This window comes from Orcinus orca, chromosome 1, assembly GCF_937001465.1.
Source record: "Orcinus orca chromosome 1, mOrcOrc1.1, whole genome shotgun sequence".
NCBI lineage: Eukaryota > Metazoa > Chordata > Mammalia > Artiodactyla > Delphinidae > Orcinus > Orcinus orca.
This window is the reverse complement of record NC_064559.1, coordinates 129,159,383-129,179,502: the sequence shown is the minus strand read 5'-3', so window position 1 is coordinate 129,179,502 and position 20,120 is coordinate 129,159,383. Positions and strand designations below refer to the sequence as shown.

The 20,120-nt window shown below is 43.0% G+C and overlaps 1 protein-coding gene across 6 annotated transcripts in view; it reads right to left on the bottom strand.

The window, feature by feature from the left end:
* Positions 1 to 20,120, bottom strand: part of ALG14 (ALG14 UDP-N-acetylglucosaminyltransferase subunit) — a 244,741-nt gene that overhangs the window by 143,430 nt on the left and 81,191 nt on the right. Inside the window, exon 4 of one of the 6 annotated variants that reach the window (XR_007479209.1) lies at positions 3,400 to 19,379. The exons of 4 other annotated variants lie outside the window; for them this stretch is intronic. Coding sequence is in view for 1 of the 2 variants with exons in the window: in XM_033433256.2 (XP_033289147.1) it covers positions 19,278 to 19,379 (102 nt within the window). In the remaining variant the exon portion in view is untranslated. Of the gene's footprint in view, positions 1 to 2,030; positions 19,380 to 20,120 lie in introns of those variants that run through there. One more of the 6 variants, XM_033433256.2, reaches the window with a different exon arrangement.

Here is a 20,120-nt window from a genome sequence, read left to right as displayed (position 1 = left end):
TTTTTAATTTTATAAAAAACACAGAAATACTCTTCATATTTCTATTTCTTAAAACATAAGTTCTCAGTAAACGTGGGTGCACTGCTCTTACTAACTCTCTACCTCACTACTTTGTAAGCTCCTTATAAGCAGGGTCAATTTCTAGGACAATCTATGTTTTGAACCTGGAACAAAATAGGCACTCACTAAATTCTGCTGAAAGGAAGGAAGGAAAAGGATTGAAGGATAAGGGAGGAGGGAATCCTTTGCCTGTCATATATGAAGTCAAACGTTCGCTCTGTCAGACTTGGCCCTGTTTGTAGCTGTATCGTACACATTTATCATGAACATAATGGCTGTGACTGACAACTTAAAACTTTTTTACTATCTCAGATCCATCGCCTTTTCCTCGGGGGAACCACCGTATCCCTTGCTCTCAACTTAAATGTTTGAATAGAGTTGACTCCACGCTCAACTATAAGGAGAAGACATATGACTCCAGTCTGACCAGCTAGATCATCGAATTGCCCAGGCCAAAGTCATCTGTTCAGGGAAGAGCATATAACCCAGTGAGAAGCCGCAAGACGTAGTGGGACATTTGTTGGGGCTACTGAGAGAGCAGTACCTTTTCTGTTGTACTGGCACCTAGGAGAATGTGGACCTGGCAATGGTAACATCTATCTTGCCACCATGTGGAGGGCTTGAGAATGAAGCCATCACAAAGCAGAAGAGAGCAGAGCTGAGAGATGAAGACAAGCCAGGTCCCAAAGATAGCATTTAAGATCCATGAATCCAGCTGTGCCTGAAGGAAACCAGATCTACCCCTAGACTTGCCAGGTATGTGAGGGAATATATTCCATTTTTGCTTAAGCCAGTTTGAATCAGGACTTCTGTCATTAGCAATAAAAAGCATCCTGACACAGCCCTTTATTTTGTCTAACTCCCTGACTAAGCCCCGACTGTCTGCAGTGCCAACCGGTAGGTGTTCATACGTGCCTGTTGGATGAATTAGCAAATCAATAAACTTCTCTGAGAGCAGGAAATCTAAGAGATGTACTAAAGATAATATAAATTATGGGTCTAGAAAACTGCAAGAGGTCAGGGCTAAAATAAACATGAAGTCATGAGGCTAGATGAGCCCGATCGAGGATCAAGAAGAGTTACAAGAGGACTGTTGTTCTGTAGATTTGGGTCACCACAGGTCAGGTCCTGTTGGCTGAGACACGACATCGGCATGCACGAAAAGACAAATTTAACTAGGGTAGTCTGAACTTAATTCTTAGCCTAGTAGGAACCCCATACACAGAATACGGGCCAAGACCTATGGGGTCCTGGGTTGGTTTGAAAGTCAGAGACCATAAAGTTGAGGGTGATCCAAGCATATGAAGGTGAGATTGAAAGCCAGATGGAGAGTCCAACTAGTCTGTAATCTAAAGAGACTGGACAGAAAAGCGGAGCCCAACTCTGAGACACTGGCCTGAAAACCAGACTTTTGGACACCAGCCTCTGGCTGGTGGAGGAGGAGGCTGGAGAGAGCTAACAAACTGAGGAACCCAGCTGCAGGCAAGGTTTTACTGAGCTTCCAGGGCCATGCAAGAAGCTGGAGAACTAGAGCCCACTGTCAAAGCTGAGCTGGCTTGGGAAGACAGTCTCTATGGAGGTCACAGGTTCTGTCAAAACCAACACTTCCATATATAGGATATTGGTTCCATTATGTAGACAGGTAAAAGCGGAGATGAGGAAGGCAGTAACCACTGAGATGTAGAACTACTCAGGAGTCACAGGAAGAGCCTTACAGGGGCTTCCCTGGTGGCGCAGTGGTTGAGAGTCCGCCTGCCGATGCAGGGGACACAGGTTCGTGCCCCGGTCTGGGAAGATCCCACGTGCCGTGGAGCTGCTGGGCCCGTGAGCCATGGCCGCTGAGCCTGCGCATCTAGAGCCTGTGCTCTGCAATGGGAGAGGCCACGACAGTGAGAGGCCCGCGTACTGCAAAAAAAATAAATAAATAAATATAAAGAAGCCTTATAGGTAAGTTGCTTAACAATGTATCCTTTTTTTTCTTTGTATTTTATTGAAACCCTTTATTTATTATTTTTTAACATCTTTACTGGAGTGCAATTGCTTTACAACGTTGTGTTAGTTTCTGTTGTACAACAAAGTGAAACAGCTATACGTATACATATATCCCCATATCCCATCCCTTTTGCATCTCCCTCCCACCCTCCCTAGCCCACCCCTCTAGGTGGTCACAAAGCACTGAGCTGATCTCCCTGTGCTATGTGGCTGCTTCCCACTAGCTATCTACCTTACATTTGATAGTGTATATATGTCAATGCTACTCGCTCACTTCGTCCCAGCTTACCCTTCCCCCATACCGTGTCCTCAAGTCCATTCTCTACGTCTGCATCTTTATTCCTGTCCTGCCCCTAGGTTCATCAGAACCTTTTTTTTTTTTTTTTAAGATTCCATACATGTGTTAGCATACGGTATTTGTTTTTCTCTTTCTGACTTCACTCTGTATGACAGACTCTAGGTCCATCCACCTCACTACAGATAACTCAATTTCCTTTCCCTTTATGGCTGAGTAATATTCCATTGTATATATGTGCCACATCTTCTTTATCCATTCATCTGTTGATGGACACCTAGGTTGCTTCCATGTCCTGGCTATTGTAAATAGTGCTGCAATGAACATTGTGGTACATGACTCTTTTTGAATTATGCTTTTTTCAGAGTATATGCCCAGTAGTGTGATTGCTGGGTCGTATGGTAGTTCTATTTTTAGTTTTTTAAGGAACCTCCATACTGTTCTCCATAGTGGCTGTACCAATTCACATTCCCACCAGCAGTGCAAGAGGGCTCCCTTTTCTCCACACCCTCTCCAGCATTTATTGCTTGTAGATTTTTTGATGATGGCCATTCTGACCAGTGTGAGGTGATACCTCATCGCAGTTTTGATTTTTTTTTTTTAACATCTTTATTGGGGTATAATTGCTTTACAATGGTGTGTTAGTTTCTGCTTTATAACAAAATGAATCAGCCATACATATACACATGTTCCCATATCTCCTCCCTCTTGCATCTCCCTCCCTCTCACCCTCCCTATCCCACCCCTCCAGGCGGTCACAAAGCACTGAGCTGATATCCCTGTGCTATGCGGCCACTTCCCACTAGCTATCTACCTTACGTTTGGTAGTGTATATATGTACATGCCTCTCTCTCGTTCTGTCACAGCTCACCCTTCCCCCTCCCCATATCCTCAAGTCCGTTCTCCAGTAGGTCTGTGTCTTTATTCCTGTCTTACCCCTAGGTCCTTCATGACATTTTTTTCTTAAATTCCATATATATGTGTTAGCATATGGTATTTGTCTCTCTTTCTGACTTACTTCACTCTGTATGACAGACTCTAGGTATAGCCACCTCATTACAAATAGCTCAATTTCGTTTCTTTTTATGGCTGAGTAATATTCCATTGTATATATGTGCCACATCTTCTTTATCCATTCATCCGATGATGGGCACTTAGGTTGTTTCCATCTCTGGGCTATTGTAAATAGAGCTACAATGAACATTTTGGTACATGACTCTTTTTGAATTTTGGTTTTCTCAGGGTATATGCCCAGTAGTGGGATTGCTGGGTCATATGGTAGTTCTATTTGTAGTTTTTTAAGGAACCTCCATACTGTTCTCCATAGTGGCTGCACCAATTCACATTCTCACCAGCAGTGCAAGAGTGTTCCCTTTTCTCCACATCCTCTCCAGCATTTATTGTTTCTAGATTTTTTGATGATGGCCATTCTGACCGGTATGAGGTGATATCTCATTGTAGTTTTGATTTGCATTTCTCTAATGATTAGTGATGTTGAGCATCCTTTCATGTGTTTGTTGGAAATCTGTATATCTGCTTTGAAAAAATGTCTATTTACATCTTCTGCCCATTTTTGGATTGGGTTGTTTGTTTTTTTGATATTGCGCTGCATGAGCTGCTTGTATATTTTGGAGATTAATCCTTTGTCAGTTGCTTCGTTTGCAAATATTTTCCCCCATTCTGAGGGTTGTCTTTTTGTCTTGTTTATGTTCTCCTTTGCTGTGCAAAAGCTTTTAAGTTTCATTAGGTCCTATTTGTTTATTTTTGTTTTTATTTCCATTTCTCTATGAGATGAGTCAAAAAGGATCTTGCTGTGATTTATGACAAAGAGTGTTCTTCCTATGTTTTCCTCTAAGAGTTTTATACTGTCTGGCCTTACATTTAGGTCTTTAATCCATTTTGAGTTTATTTTTGTGTACGGTGTTAGGGAGTGTTCTAATTTCATTCTTTTACATGTAGCTGGTCCAGTTTTCCCAGCACCACTTATTGAAGAGGCTGTCTTGTCTCCAGTGTATATTCTTGCCTCCTTTATCAAAAATAAGGTGACCATATGTGCGTGCGTTTACCTCTGGGCTTTCTATCCTGTTCCATTAATCTATATTTCTGTTTTTGTACCAGTACCATACTGTCTTGATTACTGTAGTACAATCTGAAGTCAGGAAGCCTGATTCCTCCAGCCCCATTTTTCTTTCTCAAGATTGCTTTGGCTATTTGAGGTCTTTTGTGTTTCCATACAAATTGTGAAATTTTTTGTTCTAGTTCTGTGAAAATTCCAGTGGTAGTTTGATAGGGATTGCATTGAATCTGTAGATTACTTTGGGTAGTATAGTCATTTTCACAATGTTAATTCTTCCAATCCAAGAACATGGTATATCTCTCCATCTGTTTGTATCATCTTTAATATCTTTCATCAGTGTCTTATAATTTTCTGCATACAGGTCTTTTGTCTCCTTAGGTAGGTTTATTCCTAGGTATGTTATTCTTTTTGTTGCAATGGTAAATGAGAGTGTTTCCATAATTTCTCTTTCAGATTCTTCATCAATAGTGTATAGGAATGCAAGAGATTTCTGTGCATTAATTTTGTATCCTGGTACTTTACCAAATTCATTGATTAGCTCTAGTAGTTTTCTGGTAGCATCTTTAGGGTTCTCTATGTATCGTATCATGTCATCTGCAAATAGTGACAGTTTTACTTCTTTTCCAATTTGGATTCCTTTTATTTCTTTTACTTATCTGACTGCTGTGGCTAAAACTTCCAAAACTATGTTGGATAACAGCTGGGAGAGTGGGCAACCATGTCTTTTTCCTGATCTTAGATGAAATGGTTTCAGTTTTTCACCATTGAGAATGATATTGGCTGTGGGTTTGTCATATATAGCTTTTATTATGTTGGGGTAAGTTCCCTCTATGCCTACTTTCTGGAGAGTTTTTATCATAAATGGTGTTGAATTTTATCAAAAGCTTTTTCTGCATCTATTGAGATGATTATATGGTTTTTATCCTTCAATTTGCTAATATGGTGTATCACATTGATTGATTTGCGTATATTGAAGAACCTTGCATTCCTGGGATAAACCCCGCTTGATCATGGTATATGATCCTTTTAATGTGTGTTGGATTCTGTTTGCTAGTATTTTGTTGAGGATTTTTGCATCTATGTTCATCAGTGATATTGGCCTGTAGTTTTCTTTCTTTGTGACATCTTTGGTTTTGGTATCAGGGAGATGGTGGTCTCATAGAATGAGTTTGGTAGTATTCCTCCCTCTGCTATATTTTTGAAGCGTTTGAGAAAGATAGGTGTTAGCGCTTCTCTAAATGTTTCACAGAATTCACCTGTGAAGCCATCTGGTCCTGGGCTTTTGTTTGTTGGAAGATTTTTAATCACAGTTTCAATTTCAGTGCTTGTGATTGGTCTCTTTATATTTTCTATTTCTCCCTGGTTCAGGCTTTGAAAGTTGTGCTTTTCTAAGGGTTTGTCCATTTCTTCCAGGGTGTCCATTTTATTGGCATATAGTGGCTTGTAGTACTCCCTCATGATTCGTTGTATTTCTGCAGTGTCAGTTGTTACTTCTCCTTTTTCATTTCTAATTCTATTGATTTGAGGCTTCTCCCTTTTTTCTTGACGAGTCTGGCTAGTGGTTTATCAATTTTGTTTATCTTCTCAAAGAACCAGCTTTTAGTTTTATTGATCTTTGCTATTGTTTATTTCTTTTTTATTTCTGATCTGATCTTTATGATTTCTTTCCTTCTGCTAACTTTGGTGTTATTTTGTTCTTCTTTCTCTAACTTCTTTAGGTGTAAGGTTAGGTTGTTTGAGATTTTTCTTGTTTCTTGAGGTAGGACTCTACTCCTATAAACTTGCCTCTTAAAACTGCTTTTGCTGCATCCCATAGGTTTTGGGTCATTGTGTTTTCACTGTCATTTGTTTCTAGGTATTTTTTTATTTCCTCTTTGATTTCTTCAGTGATCTCTTGGTTATTTAGTAGTGTATTGTTTAGCCTCCATGTGTTTGTATTTTTTACAGTTTTTTTTCCTGTAATTGATATCTAGTCTCATAGCATTGTGGTCGGAAAAGAGACTTGATATGATTTAAATTTTCTTAAATTTACCAAGGCTTGATTGTGATCTATCCTGGAGAATGTTTCATGAGCACTTGAGAAGAAAGTGTATTAGGTTGTTTTTGGATTGAATGTCCTATAAATATCAATTAAGTATATCTTGTTTAATGTGTCATTTAAAGCTTGTGTTCCTTATTTATTTTCATTTTGGATGATCTGTCCATTGGTGAAAGTGGGGTGTTAAAGTCCCATACTATGATTGTGTTACTGTCGATTTCCCCTTTTATGGCTGTTAGCATTTGCCTTATGTATTGAGGTGCTCATATGTTGGGTGCATAAATATTTACAATTGTTATATCTTCTTCTTGGATTGATCCCTTGATCATTATGTAGTGTCCATGTCTCTTGTAACATTCTTTATTTTAAAGTCTATTTTATCTGACATGAGTATTGCTAGTCCAGCTTTCTTTGATTTCCATTTGCATGGAATATCCTTTTCCATCCCCTCACTTTCAGTCTGTATGTGTCCCTAGGTCTGAAGTAGGTCTCTTGTAGACAGCATATATATGGGTCTTGTTTTTGTATCCTTTCAGTGAGCCTGTGTCTTTTGGTTGGAGCATTTAATCCATTCACGTTTAAGGTAATTATCAATACGTATGTTCCTATGACCATTTTCTTAATTGTTTTGGGTTTGTTTTTGTAGGTCCTTTTCTTCTCTTATGTTTCCCACTTAGGTTCCTTCAGCCTTTGTTGTAGAGCTGTTTTGGTGGTGCTGAATTCTCTTAGCTTTTGCTTGTCTGTAACGCTTTTGATTTCTCCATCAAATCTGAATGAGATCCTTGCTGGGTAGAGTAATCTTGGTTGTAGGTTCTTCTCTTTCATCACTTTAAATATGTCATGCCACTCCCTTCTGGCCCGTACAGTTTCCGCTGAGAAATCAGCTGTTAACCTTATGGGAGTTCCCTTGTATGTTATTTGTCACTTTTCTCTTGCTGTTTCAATAATTTTTCTTTGTCTTTAATTTTTGCCAATTTGATTACTGTGTGTCTCGGTGTGTTTCTCCTTGGGTGTAACCTGTATGGTACTCTCTGTGCTTCCTGGACTTGGGTGGCTATTTCCTTTCCTATGTTAGGGAAGTTTTCGACTATAATCTCTTCAAATATTTTCTCGGGTCCTTTCTCTCTCTCTTCTCCTTCTGGGACCCCTATAATGTGAATGTTGATGTGTTTAATGTTGTCTCAGAGGTCTCTGAGACTGTCCTCAATTCTTTTCATTCCTTTTTCTTTTATTCTGCTCTGCAGTAGTTATTTCCACTATTTTCTCTTCCAGTCACTTATCCGTTCTTCTGCTTCAGTTATTCTGCTATTGATTCCTTCTAGAGAATTTTAAAATTTCATTTATTGTGTTGCTCATCATTGTTTGTTTACTCTTTAGTTCTTCTAGGTCCTTGTTAAACGTTTCTTGTATTTTCTCCATTCTGTTTCCAAGATTTTGGATATCTTTTCTATCATTACTCTGAATTCTTTTTCAGGTAGACTGTCTATTTCCTCTTCATTTGTTTGGTCTGGTAGGTTTTTACCTTCCTCCTTCATCTTCTACATATTTCTCTGTCTTCCCATTTTGCCTAACTTACTGTGTTTGGGGTCTGCTTTTCACAGGCTGCAGGTCTGTAGTTACCATTGTTTTTGGTGTCTGCCCCAAGTGGATAAGGTTGGTTCAGTGGCTTGTGTAGGCTTCTGGGTGGAGGGGACTGGTGTCTGTGTTCTGTTGGGTGGGGCTAGATCTTGTCTCTCTGGTGGGCAGGGCTGTGTCCGGTGATGTGTTTTGGCTGTCTGTGAACTTAGTATGATTTTAGGCAGCCTCTTTGCTAATGGGTGGGGCTGTGTTACTGTCTTGCTAGTTGTTTGGCATGGGGTGTCCAGCACTGGAGCTTGCTGGTCGTTGAGTACGGCTGGGTCTGAGCATTGAGACAGAGATCTCTAGGAGAGCTCTCGCTGATTGATATTACATGGGGCCGGGAAGTCTCTGGTGGTCCAATGTCCTGAACTCAGCTCTCCCACCTCAGAGGCTCAGGCCTGACAACAGCCTGGAGCACAAAGACCCTCTCAGCCACACGGCTCAGAATAAAAGGGAGAAGAAAAGAAAGAAAAAAAAATGTTTTCATAAAATAATTAAAATAAAAAGATAAAAAAATTATTAAAATAAAAAAGGTAAAAAACATTTAAAAAAAGAAGAGAGAAACCAAACCCATAAACAAATCGACCAATGATAACAAGCACTAAAAACTATACTAAGATAAACATAAAAGTCAGAAACAAGTCAGTCGCAGACAACAAACTCCAAGTCTACAGTTGCTCCCAAAGTCCACCGCCTCAATTTTGGGTTGCTTCGTTGTCTATTCAGGTATTCCACAGATGCAGGGTACCTCAAGTTGATTGTGGGGACTTAATCCACTGCTCCTGAGGCTGCACGGACAGATTCCCCTTTCTCTTCTTTGTTCACACAGCTTCTGGTGTTCAGCTTCGGTTTTGGCTCCACCTCTGCATGTAGGTTGCCCTCAGACATCTGTTCCCATCCAAACAGGACAGGGTTAAAGGAGCGGCTGATTAGGGGGCTCTGGCTCACTCACACCTAGGAGAGGGAGGGGTGTGGTAGTTATAATTGGAATGCGGGGCAAGCCTGCGGCGGCAGAGGTCAGCATGACGCTGCAACAGCCTGAGGCATGCCGTGTATCCTCCCGGGGAAGTTGTCCCTGAATCACGGGACCCTGGCAGTGGCAGGCTGCACAGGCTCCTGGCGGGGGTGGGGGGCAGGGGGTTGTGGATAGTGACCTGTGCTTGCACTCAGGATTCTTGGTGGCTGCAGCAGCAGCCTTAGCATCTCATGCCTGTCTCTGGTGTCCGTGCTGAGAGCCGCAGCTCATGCCCATCTTTGGAGCTTGTTTAGGCGGTGCTCTGAATACCCTCTCCTCTTGCACCCTGAAACAATGGTCTCTTGCCTCTTAGGCAGGCCCAGACTTTTTCCCGGACTCCCTCCCGGCTAGCTGTGGCGTACTAGCCCCCTTCAGGCTGTGTTCACGCAGTCAACCCCAGTCCTCTCCCTGGGATCCGACCTCCGAAGCCCGAGCCTCAGCTCCCAGCCCTCACCCATCCCGGTGGGCGAGGAGACAAGCCTCTCGGGCTGGTGAGTGCTGATCTGCACCGATCCTCTGTGCAGGAATCTCTCCACTTTGCCCTCCACACCCCTGTTGATGCACTCTCCTCCGTGGTTCCGAAGCTTCCCCCACCCACCCACTCCCCGTCTCCACCAGTGAAGGGGCTTCCTAGTGTGTGGAAACTTTTCCACCTTCATAGCTCCCTCCCAGAGGTGCAGGTCCTGTCCCTATTCTTTTGTCTCTATTTTTTCTTTCTTCTTTTGCCCTACCCAGGTACATGGGGATTTTCTTGCCTTTTGGGAAGTCTGAGGTCTTCTGCCAGCATTCACTAGGTGTTCTGTAGGATTTGTTCCACACTTAGGTGTATTTTTGATGTATTTATGGGGAGGAAGGTGATCTCCTCATCTTATTCCTTCACTATTTTGAAGGTCCTCCCTCTTCTTTTTAAAATTTTTATTTATTTATTTATTTAGGCTGTGTTGGGTCTTCGTTGCTGCATGTGGGCTTTCTCTAGTTGTGGGGAGCAGGGGCTATGCTTCATTGCAGTGTGCGGGCTTCTCATTGTGGTAGCTTCTCTTGTTGCAGAGCACAGGCTCTAGGTGTGCAGGCTTCAGTCATTGTGGCACGCGGGCTCAGTGGTTGTGGCTCGTGGGCTCTAGAGCTCAGGCTCAGTAGTTGTGGCGCATGGGCTTAGCTGCTCTGCAGCATGTGGGATCTTCCTGGACCAGGGCTCGAACCCATGTCCCCTGCTTTGGCAGGCGGATTCTTGACCACTGCACCTCCAGGGAAGCCCAAAAATGCATCCTTCTTATTTTAGAAAATAAGAAAACCACAAAGTCACTTGCCTTAGCCGACAGAGACAAAATCTTCAGATTTGGGTAAGAGAAGGGTAATGGAAACCCCAGAGATGCCTACTTCTGTGAATCACTGAGCTAAAATACGGGGAGGGGAAGATGAGCATGAGGGAGGGAAAGCTCAGATAGGAGCTGGGTGAGCTAAGCAGGGCTGGGAAAGGCTTACAGAATGGAACGAATGATCTATACGTGAACATAAAGACTGCGGGAACGAACTGGTGGTGAGAGAGGAACTGATGATATAGAAAAAGTGAGTTCTTTCAACACCAGGAGAAAAGAGTAAGAATTCAGAGGAGTTAGTTTGAGATTGGTTTGGGAAAAAATGTACCTTCTGAGAACATGACAAAGGATAAAAACGGTGGCACAGGAAGTTTGCCCTCAACAGATTTTTCTTTCAATATTTATAACTTTCCAGCTCAATGTGAAAAGTGCAGAAAAGCAAAAAGAAGATAAAAATCCTTCTAATTTCATCAATCTGTTAACATTTTGGTGTATTATCTTCATATACACATTTATATTTCACTATAAAATATGTTCACATATGCACATATATAATCTGAGAGCTTATATATAAATATTGTAAAGTGTTTTTTTGAAGTGTTGTTATATTTTTGTGTGTTGTGGAAAATTTTTTAAATTCATGATTTTTAATGACTGCATATATTTAATCCTATGGATATCTCATAATTCATCTAACTATTCCTTTATTGTTGGAAATTCGGGCTGACTCCTTTTATTGCTATTCTAAATCATGCTGTTATGAACATTTTTGTATATAAATCTGTGACCCCTAAGGTTTTAATTTTGCATTGAACTGTGTTCCAGAGTTCTTGCTGAGTGAGAAGTCAGAAGAAACAGCTTCAAGGACTTAAGGAAGTTGTAGAAAGTTTAATAAAACAACTGTCCTGAGTTGGGGATGGGCCATGTGGCCTTTAGTTTTGTTTTGTTTTTGTTCCTGTGTGGAAACTGAGTGATTTCCCACTGTATGAGTTGTGACAGCAGGCAGAGCCCATCTCACAAGTGAGATACTCCTTTCTGTGTTCCCTCTGCAGCTAGTGGATGGGCCGTGACTTGGCCAGATGTTTCTGCCTAGGTCTGATCAGGTGCTGGTGGTGCAGAGAAGCAAGGCCAGAGGAGAATCTGTTCTGGTGGCAAAGGTGCCACTGGCAGAGTCTGGCATCCAGTACCAGCGGGGCCAGCTACACTGTTCACTATCCAGCAGTGGTGGCAGCAATGTTCCCCCAAAGCAGCTCTGAGGCCATGGAATTTGGGCTGTGGTTCTAGCTGTTCAGCTCCCACCTTGTCCCTCCACGTTTACTAATCCTATTTCATTAGCTTTCCCAGTAACTCCGAGAGCTCTCAATAATCTTTCCCTAAATTCTTTTTCTGTTTCAGTCAGCCAGAGTGGATTTTTATGGTTCGTTACCAAGAACCTGACTGGTATGGAAAAGAAACAAAGGCTTTGAGAGCAGCAGATGCAGAGTTACAGAAGGAACAGGTCACGTCAGAACAGTCACAGGATTTCCTCAAGCAGGGCTCAGAGCGCTGCACGGTGAGCACAGGAAGAGGCAGAGTGAAACAAGGATGAGGACCAAGCAGCAAAAAGCACCCAGGGTGAGTGTTTTGGCGTAGGGAGAGGATACTCAAAAGTCGTCATCCAAGAGAGGAGGAGGGCAAGAGCCGTGGGATAAAAGCCGTAGAAAACTGGATAGAGAAGCATCTGTGAGTAATCAAGAGAGTGAGGAAGAAAATGCAGTTGGAGGGCAGGTGGTCTATAACATGTAGAGGATATCGTCAGAGGACCGGAAGGCTGGGGGTGCAGCCTGAGGAAAGGCAGCACTGAATGTCAGCGCTCAGTGGAGGTGGACAGCAGGAAAGAACAGGACGCAGAGCAGATGGGATGACGTGTTCGCTTGGCTCACATTACGGTACACTGTATTTCTTCTTTTTTATGTGTATTTAATCATCTGAGTAGTAACAGTTAAACAGGAATATCTAAATATCAAGACCAACATGAAATAACCAAATAAAGCCCTAAACACTGGAATCACCAACTATTTATGAACTTCACGGTCTCTTACAATTCTATTGCTAACACACAGAGTCTTCAGAGTTGTCATCACTGTGTGTATAGCATCTTGAGGTCTACTTTTCCAAGTATACCACTCTTCCTTCCATGTTGCTATATAGGCCTCAGTTGCTTCACTGCTTGAACATGTCACAGTCCACCTAGCCCCTTCCCTACTTGTCCTTACCCAGGCATAGCTTTCATCTTCTTTTAAATCATATCAAAAAGGTAAGTAAAGTTATAAATTGTTTTTATCTAGGCTAATGGCTTACGTTGTAAAGACGCTGAATTTATTGCTGGCTCCTCGAATATCAGTTACTTGCATTTCATTTGATAACAACTGGACCCAATTCTAATGTGTGTACACGTGCGCATGTGTAGGCTGCCTCACAACAAACAATGCTCTGGACACCAGCTGGTTGTCCTACAATTTAACTCAATTCTGACACTACCTACCTGGATATAGAATCAGATTCCACAGGTTAATGGCTCAGTCCCAAAGACTGCCCTCCCCCTTCAGATGCCTGTCACAAGCCCTGGCTGCTACCTCTACTTCTGGCTATAAGTCAGAGGTTCCCACGACCCACTCCTTGAGATCAATTAATATGCTAGAATGGCTCACAGAACTCAGGAAGGCCCATTTACTCACTAGCTTACTGATTTATTACCAAGGATATTAAAAAATACAAACCAACAGCCAGATAAGGAGATACATAGGGTAAGGTATGGGGCAAGGGGGTGGAGTTTCCATGCTCTCTCAGAGTGTGCCGTTCTCCCTAAGTCTCCACATGCTCACCAACCTGGAAGCTCTCCCAACACCGTCCTCTTGGGTTTTTATGGTGGCTTCATTACATAGTCATGATTGATTAAACTACTGGCCATTGGTGACTGATTCAACCTCCAGGCCCTCTCCCCTCCCCAGAGGTAGAGGCTGGGGGTGGGACTGAAGTTCTAAGCCTTTAATGACACAGTTGGCTCCACTGGTAACCAGTCCCCATTCTTGGGTCCTTTCCGAAAGTCACCTCATTAACTTAACAGGCACCTTTATTGCTCTCATCACTTAGGAAATTCCAAGGGTTTTAGGAGCTATGAGTCAGGAACTGTGGATGAAGACCAAATATATACAAAAAATATATTTTGGTCATCTGAATAACCAAATATATATTTTTCTTTTAAATCACATAATCATAGAATGTAATCAAATAAAGAACAGTAAACTTTGGCCCTGTAGGATCTTGCCCAATTGGTAAGTCCCTTATAGCAACACCCCAACACTGATTACTCCCAGTCAGCCAGAACATTCTTGCTTCTGCTGCATTCACATAATCCATCAGGGAGCCGAGCAACATGGTGCTTATGGGCCAGGGCTTTGCAGTCACACAGATCTGGGCTGTCTGCTTAACAGCAACGTGAGCAGTCCGTTCTATGTCTCAGTTTTCTCATTCATGGATTCATTTGTTCAAGAAATAGGTACTGAGCAAAGATAATATGCCAGGTACTTTCTGGGTATTACGGATCTACTAGTGAACAAAGGTCCCTGCCCTCACAAAGTTTACATTCCAGTGGGAAGACAAAAAATAATAGGTATACGTTTATATAATATAAAGTAGGATAAGGGAACAGGGAGATATGGAGGTCAAAGAAGATCTGGGAGGAGGTGAGCTGGAAGCCAGTAACCGATGAAGTGGTATGGTATTCTGGGTAAATCAGACAGCAACTAGAGCAAGACGGAGGAGAGAAGATGATGTAGATTTTGTGAACCGACCGTAAGTCTGGGCCAGCAAAAGGGTTTAGGAGGTTGGGGAGGGGTGTGGGCTTGAGACAGATTATAATTTAACAGAGCTGTTAGGTCCAGGTAACACTCTCTCTCAGGGGCTTGAACTTCTTGTGGTGAATAAGGTAAACAGAGACATATATATAAGGGCAAGATGAGACTGGTCCTGATGGTCCTTCAGGGGAGGTGGGCAGTAAGTTCTAATGTATTCTCCTTCTTGGGAATTAGCAACAGTAAGGTAGAGAATGTCAGGGGTGGGGAATGGTAATCCAGCCAGAAACAAATATAAACACAGGGAAGACAGTATATCTACTTTTTAGTATTGCTGTGGAGATCAAATAAGATAACACATGTAAAGCATTTAACATAGTGCTTTGCCCATGGTAAAAATTCAATAAATGGTAGCTATTATTATTATGTATATATGTATTTTAAATTATTTATTTCTTTATTTTTGGCTGCGTTGGGTCTTCGTTGCAGTGCGTGGGCTTCTCATCGCGGTGGCTTCTCTTGTTGCTAGGGCACGGGCTCTAGGCACGTGGGCTTCAGTAGTTTCAGTACGTGGGCTCAGTAGTTGTAGCTTGCAGGCCTAGCTGCTCTGCAGCATGTGGGATCTTCCCAGACCAGGGATCGAACCCGTGTCCCCTGCATTGGCAGGCGGATTCTTAACCACTGCGCCACCAGGGAAGTCCCAGCTATTATTATAATCCATCCAAAAGTCAAGTAGAATACTTGTGGCATTTTTCAAATTCTTAAGAGTACTATGTGGCAGAAGGCTTGTCCCTCACTCTGTCACAGACATGGCACTGACCCCGCATGATCTATCCTACCCTTCAGAGGGTACCTTATAAGACTGACCCAACCATCCATTTTAGCCTCTTTATCTTCAAGTCATATTTTTTGCTCTGCCTGATACACTCCACGTGATGCTTATGTAAAAAAATGACGGAAGGAGCCTGATTACCCGGAGCGGTGTTTTCTCTTTTTCCACACGTGGTGAATGAGTGAAGGATTCTTGAGCTCCCCTGCTCTGGATCTGGGGAGCCACTGTAGTGTCCTTCTCAGCCAAATGGCCATGAAAGTCCGTGGCCATAACACGGTAAACAAGCCTGATGACCTGGTGAGTAAGTCTGATCTTGTTCATTTCAAAACAAGGGTCGGCTATTTTGCCCTTGTATGGGGAAACTAGACTTCCCAACCTTCTGCGACCATCCTGATTTGTTGCGTTTGGGCTGAGTTACAGGGGTGGAAGTTACGTAGGTGGAGACACACAGACAGCAGACTCCAGTGTCCCCTCCACCAACTCTGGGATGCCCACCTGTAGTCTGAATGCACGTTAACAAGATCCTACAAGACCCAGGGCTCCACACAGTTTGGCCACTCCATGTATGTTTATGGCTCCTCCAACTGTAAGTGCAGAGTAGGCAAAAGAGCTCAGAGGGTGTCGGTGCCCACACTGGGGTGACATTTGATTTTCTTGCCCTGACGATCCATCATAAAAGATACACAGATAAAATTAAAACTTAAAAAAATTTTTTTTCTCTGAATGGTTAAGCTGTACCTACTTTGCATCATCGTTAAAGATCAACGTCAGGCCAGCCAAACATTGTTTTCCTAACCTTCCTGGCTGATTCTACTTTCAGTTGAGGAAACTGAATCTTTTAGTTTTCCTGTTCTCTGGGCCAAATGGTCAAGGTGACGACTTCCTGACTTCTTGGTCTTTTTGTGTTTTCACTGTATTTTCAACACTCTGAAATGTGTTCACGGAGGTCTTTGAATCCTAGTAATCCAGTACTTTTTCCTTTTGTTTTCCCCACACCGTATACTCAGCAGCTCTCGCAGAAGCCCTGATTGCTGACGCTAGATGCAGTCTCAGGAGTCACTTAGTTCAATCCTTGCCCTTTAGCTTGAGAAGGAAGGCGGAGACCTTGACATTCACAGGGCACATACTACTTGCCAGGCCCAGAGCGTAAGTGTGGCATTCTGCGTAATGAGCCTTTTCTTAAACCTTACAACAGCCCTTTGAGGTGGATGTCTTTATCCTCATTTTTTAGACAAGGAGACTCAAGACCAGAGCAATTAAGTGACATATGAAAGATCACACAGCTGAGACTCAGACCAGCTTTAGAAAACAAGCCTGGGGCTCTCCTGTCCCCCATCCTGGTCCTGCACCTGTCAGTCAGGACCAGCATTAGTTGGAAGTGGGCTGAAGGCAAGGTAGGCTCCAGGGCAGATGTGACACAGGGAGTTTAACTGAAGGTAAAATTCTGGCAATTGTTATTAATATTTTATAGTTTTAATAAAGAAATTAGTGGCAGACTATAACATGCCATTGGACTAAGATGGATTATGAAAGCTTTTCAGCAGATAAAATGGGGGCAAATGGTTAACATTTTCAAAAGAAAAGGGAGTATCCTTTCTAAACAGGAAGAACTGGCTCGGATTCAAAGCAATTATGTAACTCCTGACTTCTGTCAAGGCCCTCGCTTAGGCAGATAAGTGATATTTTATTCGTGATCCTTCCCTAATTTTTTTTTTACATCTACCTATGAATAAAATTGCTATCTTGCTGAACTGAAAACTAGTCAGCAGTTTTCCTTAGATAATTTCTTTATGTACAGATTATGTTTGCAGTATTAAAAAAGGCTTACAAATTTTTTTTATAGAGGAGTATCTAATTCCTTAATTCTAAACCAAAAGGATACATAAAAAACACTTGTTTGTGAGTTTCTGGTTGTGTGTGTAGAAAAGAGAGGTAGACATAGATGCTCAAAGACAGACAATGAAATGGAGGCAAGAAGATAGAATCTAACAGAGTGAGATGCATTAAGGAGCTGTACCTCGTTGTGGTTAAAGAACATGGTACTCTGGAGCCGAGCTTGGATTCCACACCTAGAATGAACGGGCAGGGTTCTCCATAGAACATGTGCTTCACTCTGCGCATTCAGGCTTTCAAAAGGTGTTTCCCTTTCATCGTCCACCATGCATTTATCAAGATCTTAGCATTGGTGCACCTGACTCCATTGGTAACTTGCAGAAGTAGAATGACACTTCTTGTCAAAATCAGGGTGTCTCTTGGGGGTTTTTATTGCCTTCAAGCTTAGCTGAGTTTTGCTAGGTGTGTTTGGCTGTACTAACGACTCTCTCTTATTATACTCTTAGAAGACAGGAGCATTGATAGGAACTGAGAGAAGTGGTAGGTTTGTCCCAGTTCTATTCAGAGAGGACCCCTTTAAACCAGCAGGTAGAGAAGTGACTCCCATGTTAGTATTTTGCAGGCCTTCACATCCCATTCACCCAGGGATACTTGTCAAAAATGCAGATTCTTGGGGGAGGGAGGGGGATGGACTGGGAACCTGGGATTGGTAGTTGCAAACTATTACATTTAGAATGGATAAACAACAAGGTCCTACTGTATAGCATAGGGAACTATATGTAATCTCCTGGGATAAGCCATAATGGAAAAGAATATTTTAAAAATGAAGGTATATATGTGTAAAACTAAGTCACTTTGTTGTAGAGCAGAGATGGGCACAACACTGTGAATCAACTATACTTCTATTTAAAATAAATAAATAAATAAATAAAATGCAGATTCTCTCCAAATCAGAATCTCTGGGTCTGGGGCCCAGGAATATGCATTTTAAACAAACTGCCAGGTGTTTCGGTACAAATTAGCACTTGGAAACCTCTGCCCACCACTACAGGAAGGGGGCTGGCACTCTTCATAAGTGGCGCCTTGTCTACCTTCCTGCAAAGGGGTCTGTGTGTGCTGAGGGAGAAAGCAGCGGCGGAGGAAACGTGGGGACTGGTAAGCCATCAAAGGCCATTCTCTCTCTCATCCTGCTCAAAACCACTTCGGGGACAAGCAGCCCAGCTGAACTCATCTGGAAGAGCTTTTCAGTGAGCCTGAGGTTCCTAATAGCAGTGAGAACTGCCAGGAATTGAGGAGCTCCACCATGACGCCCCTCCTTCCCTCTGTTGTCTAGATCTAGAGACTCCCTCTTAGAGAGCCAGCATCCCTGGGAGGAGTCCTATCTTCAAGACCAGAAGTTCGCTCCTTAATTATCTGTTAATTCTTTAAAAATGATTAGTTGACAACATTGCGAGAATAAGGACAGGTTACAGGGAAGGAAGGCACCTGAAGATGGCAGAAAGGGACATTAGTAGGGAGGTGGCAAGGCGGCATATCCTCTGCCACTCAAAGTCACCCTAGCTGTCAAGGTGCCGCATCCCACTGGTGCTGGAGGAGCATCTCTGCAGACGTGGAGAATGGTTTGCTCACACTTCTCTGCATCACAGTCTGGGTCTTTGGGGAGGGGAGGGCTGGACAAGCAGGACCTCAGTGGTGGGGCTCAGTCTGTCAGTAGCACCAGAGTGAGTCCTCTACCAGAGTCATCTTAAGGGCAGGGCAACAGCTTTTAATCCAGCAGGTGATCTGGGAAACATCTTGCTTGACCAGAAGCCAAATTTTGTTAAGAAGAGATTCTTAACCACTATGGAGAGAATACCAAACCTGCAGGTTTTCTAATTCAAATGTGGAGCACCGCCCCCCCCCCCCACCACCGTTTCTTGAAACAAGCTTCTGTCTTATGGGAAACAAGATGGGGTATCTGCGTCCTTGACAGTCCAGGGAAAGGGCAGTGATGAGAGGATGGACCCTGGAGCCAAACCACCGGGGACTGAATCCGGGCTCCACTGCTTCCTACCTGTGTGAGCTTGGGCTAGTTACTTCACCTCTCTGTGCCTCAGTCCCCTCATCTGTAAAATGAGGATTCAAGCAGTGCTTTCCACATAGCATTATAGTGAGGATTAAGTGAAACAGAGCTTGACAAGCACTTAGAACTCAGCAAGTCCCTTATGCGTATTTGCTGCTATTATTTTTCTTAGTCTCTCTGCCTAAGGCTGCTTCACGACAAAGACCAAAAGAGGGGTCTTAGAGTTGAAGGGGGAACAGAATCCTTGTGTCATCTGTATGGCTCATGTTCTTTCAAGATCAACAGTGGCTCTTTTGACTGAACTTCAGTCTTCTCTCCTCCCACAAATCCTGCCGAGGGCACTGCTGGGCCACAGTCCAAGCATCTTCTGTTGGGGCAGCAGGTTCTCAGGTCCTCTTTTAAGAGCCTTTTAAGGGAAAAGGAGGTGGGATGGCAGATGAATCAACCCCCTATTTTGTACAGTTCAGCTAACAGGGCAAATAATGTACACCGAATTATTACTGGTAGGGCTTCCCAGGGCAAGACTGAAAATAAAATTCTGTTAGAGGGACAGTCCATTCAGGGTATAAAATGGAATTATCTTCACCAGGATTAAATCACACTTCCTGACCGTGACAGAGCGTTTCCACGGAGAGTAAGCGCCGTGCAGCCCTTAATGCCACTCGTTCATTGTTGCTCATGACTCCTACCCCCACTGGCTGTCTAACCCCATTCAGCCTCCCCCGCCTGACCCACTGCGGTTTGAGTCTTTGAAACAGAGAGCCGGGTGCAGAAACAAGACTAGCTCCCTCTGGTCTGGGGAAATGTTGGCAATGGGAATTCTGGAGGGGAACTAGAGCCAGACACTCACACATGTTACAGATGCTAACGTTAAATTTGACGTTAATTATAATCAAGTATGTTTAAAATCCATGTAGTAATTCTAATAACTACCACTAACCCATCATTCTGCGTGGTCTCATCTGTATGACCCTATTAGGAAATTTATTCATAAATTCAATAGTTATGTCCCGGGACTTCCCTCGTGGTGCAGTGGTTGGGAATCCGGCCTGCCAGTGCAGGAGACACAGGTTCGAGCCTGGTCTGGGAAGATCCCACATGCCGTGGAACAACTAAGCCCGGGTGCCACAACTACTGAGCCTGTGCT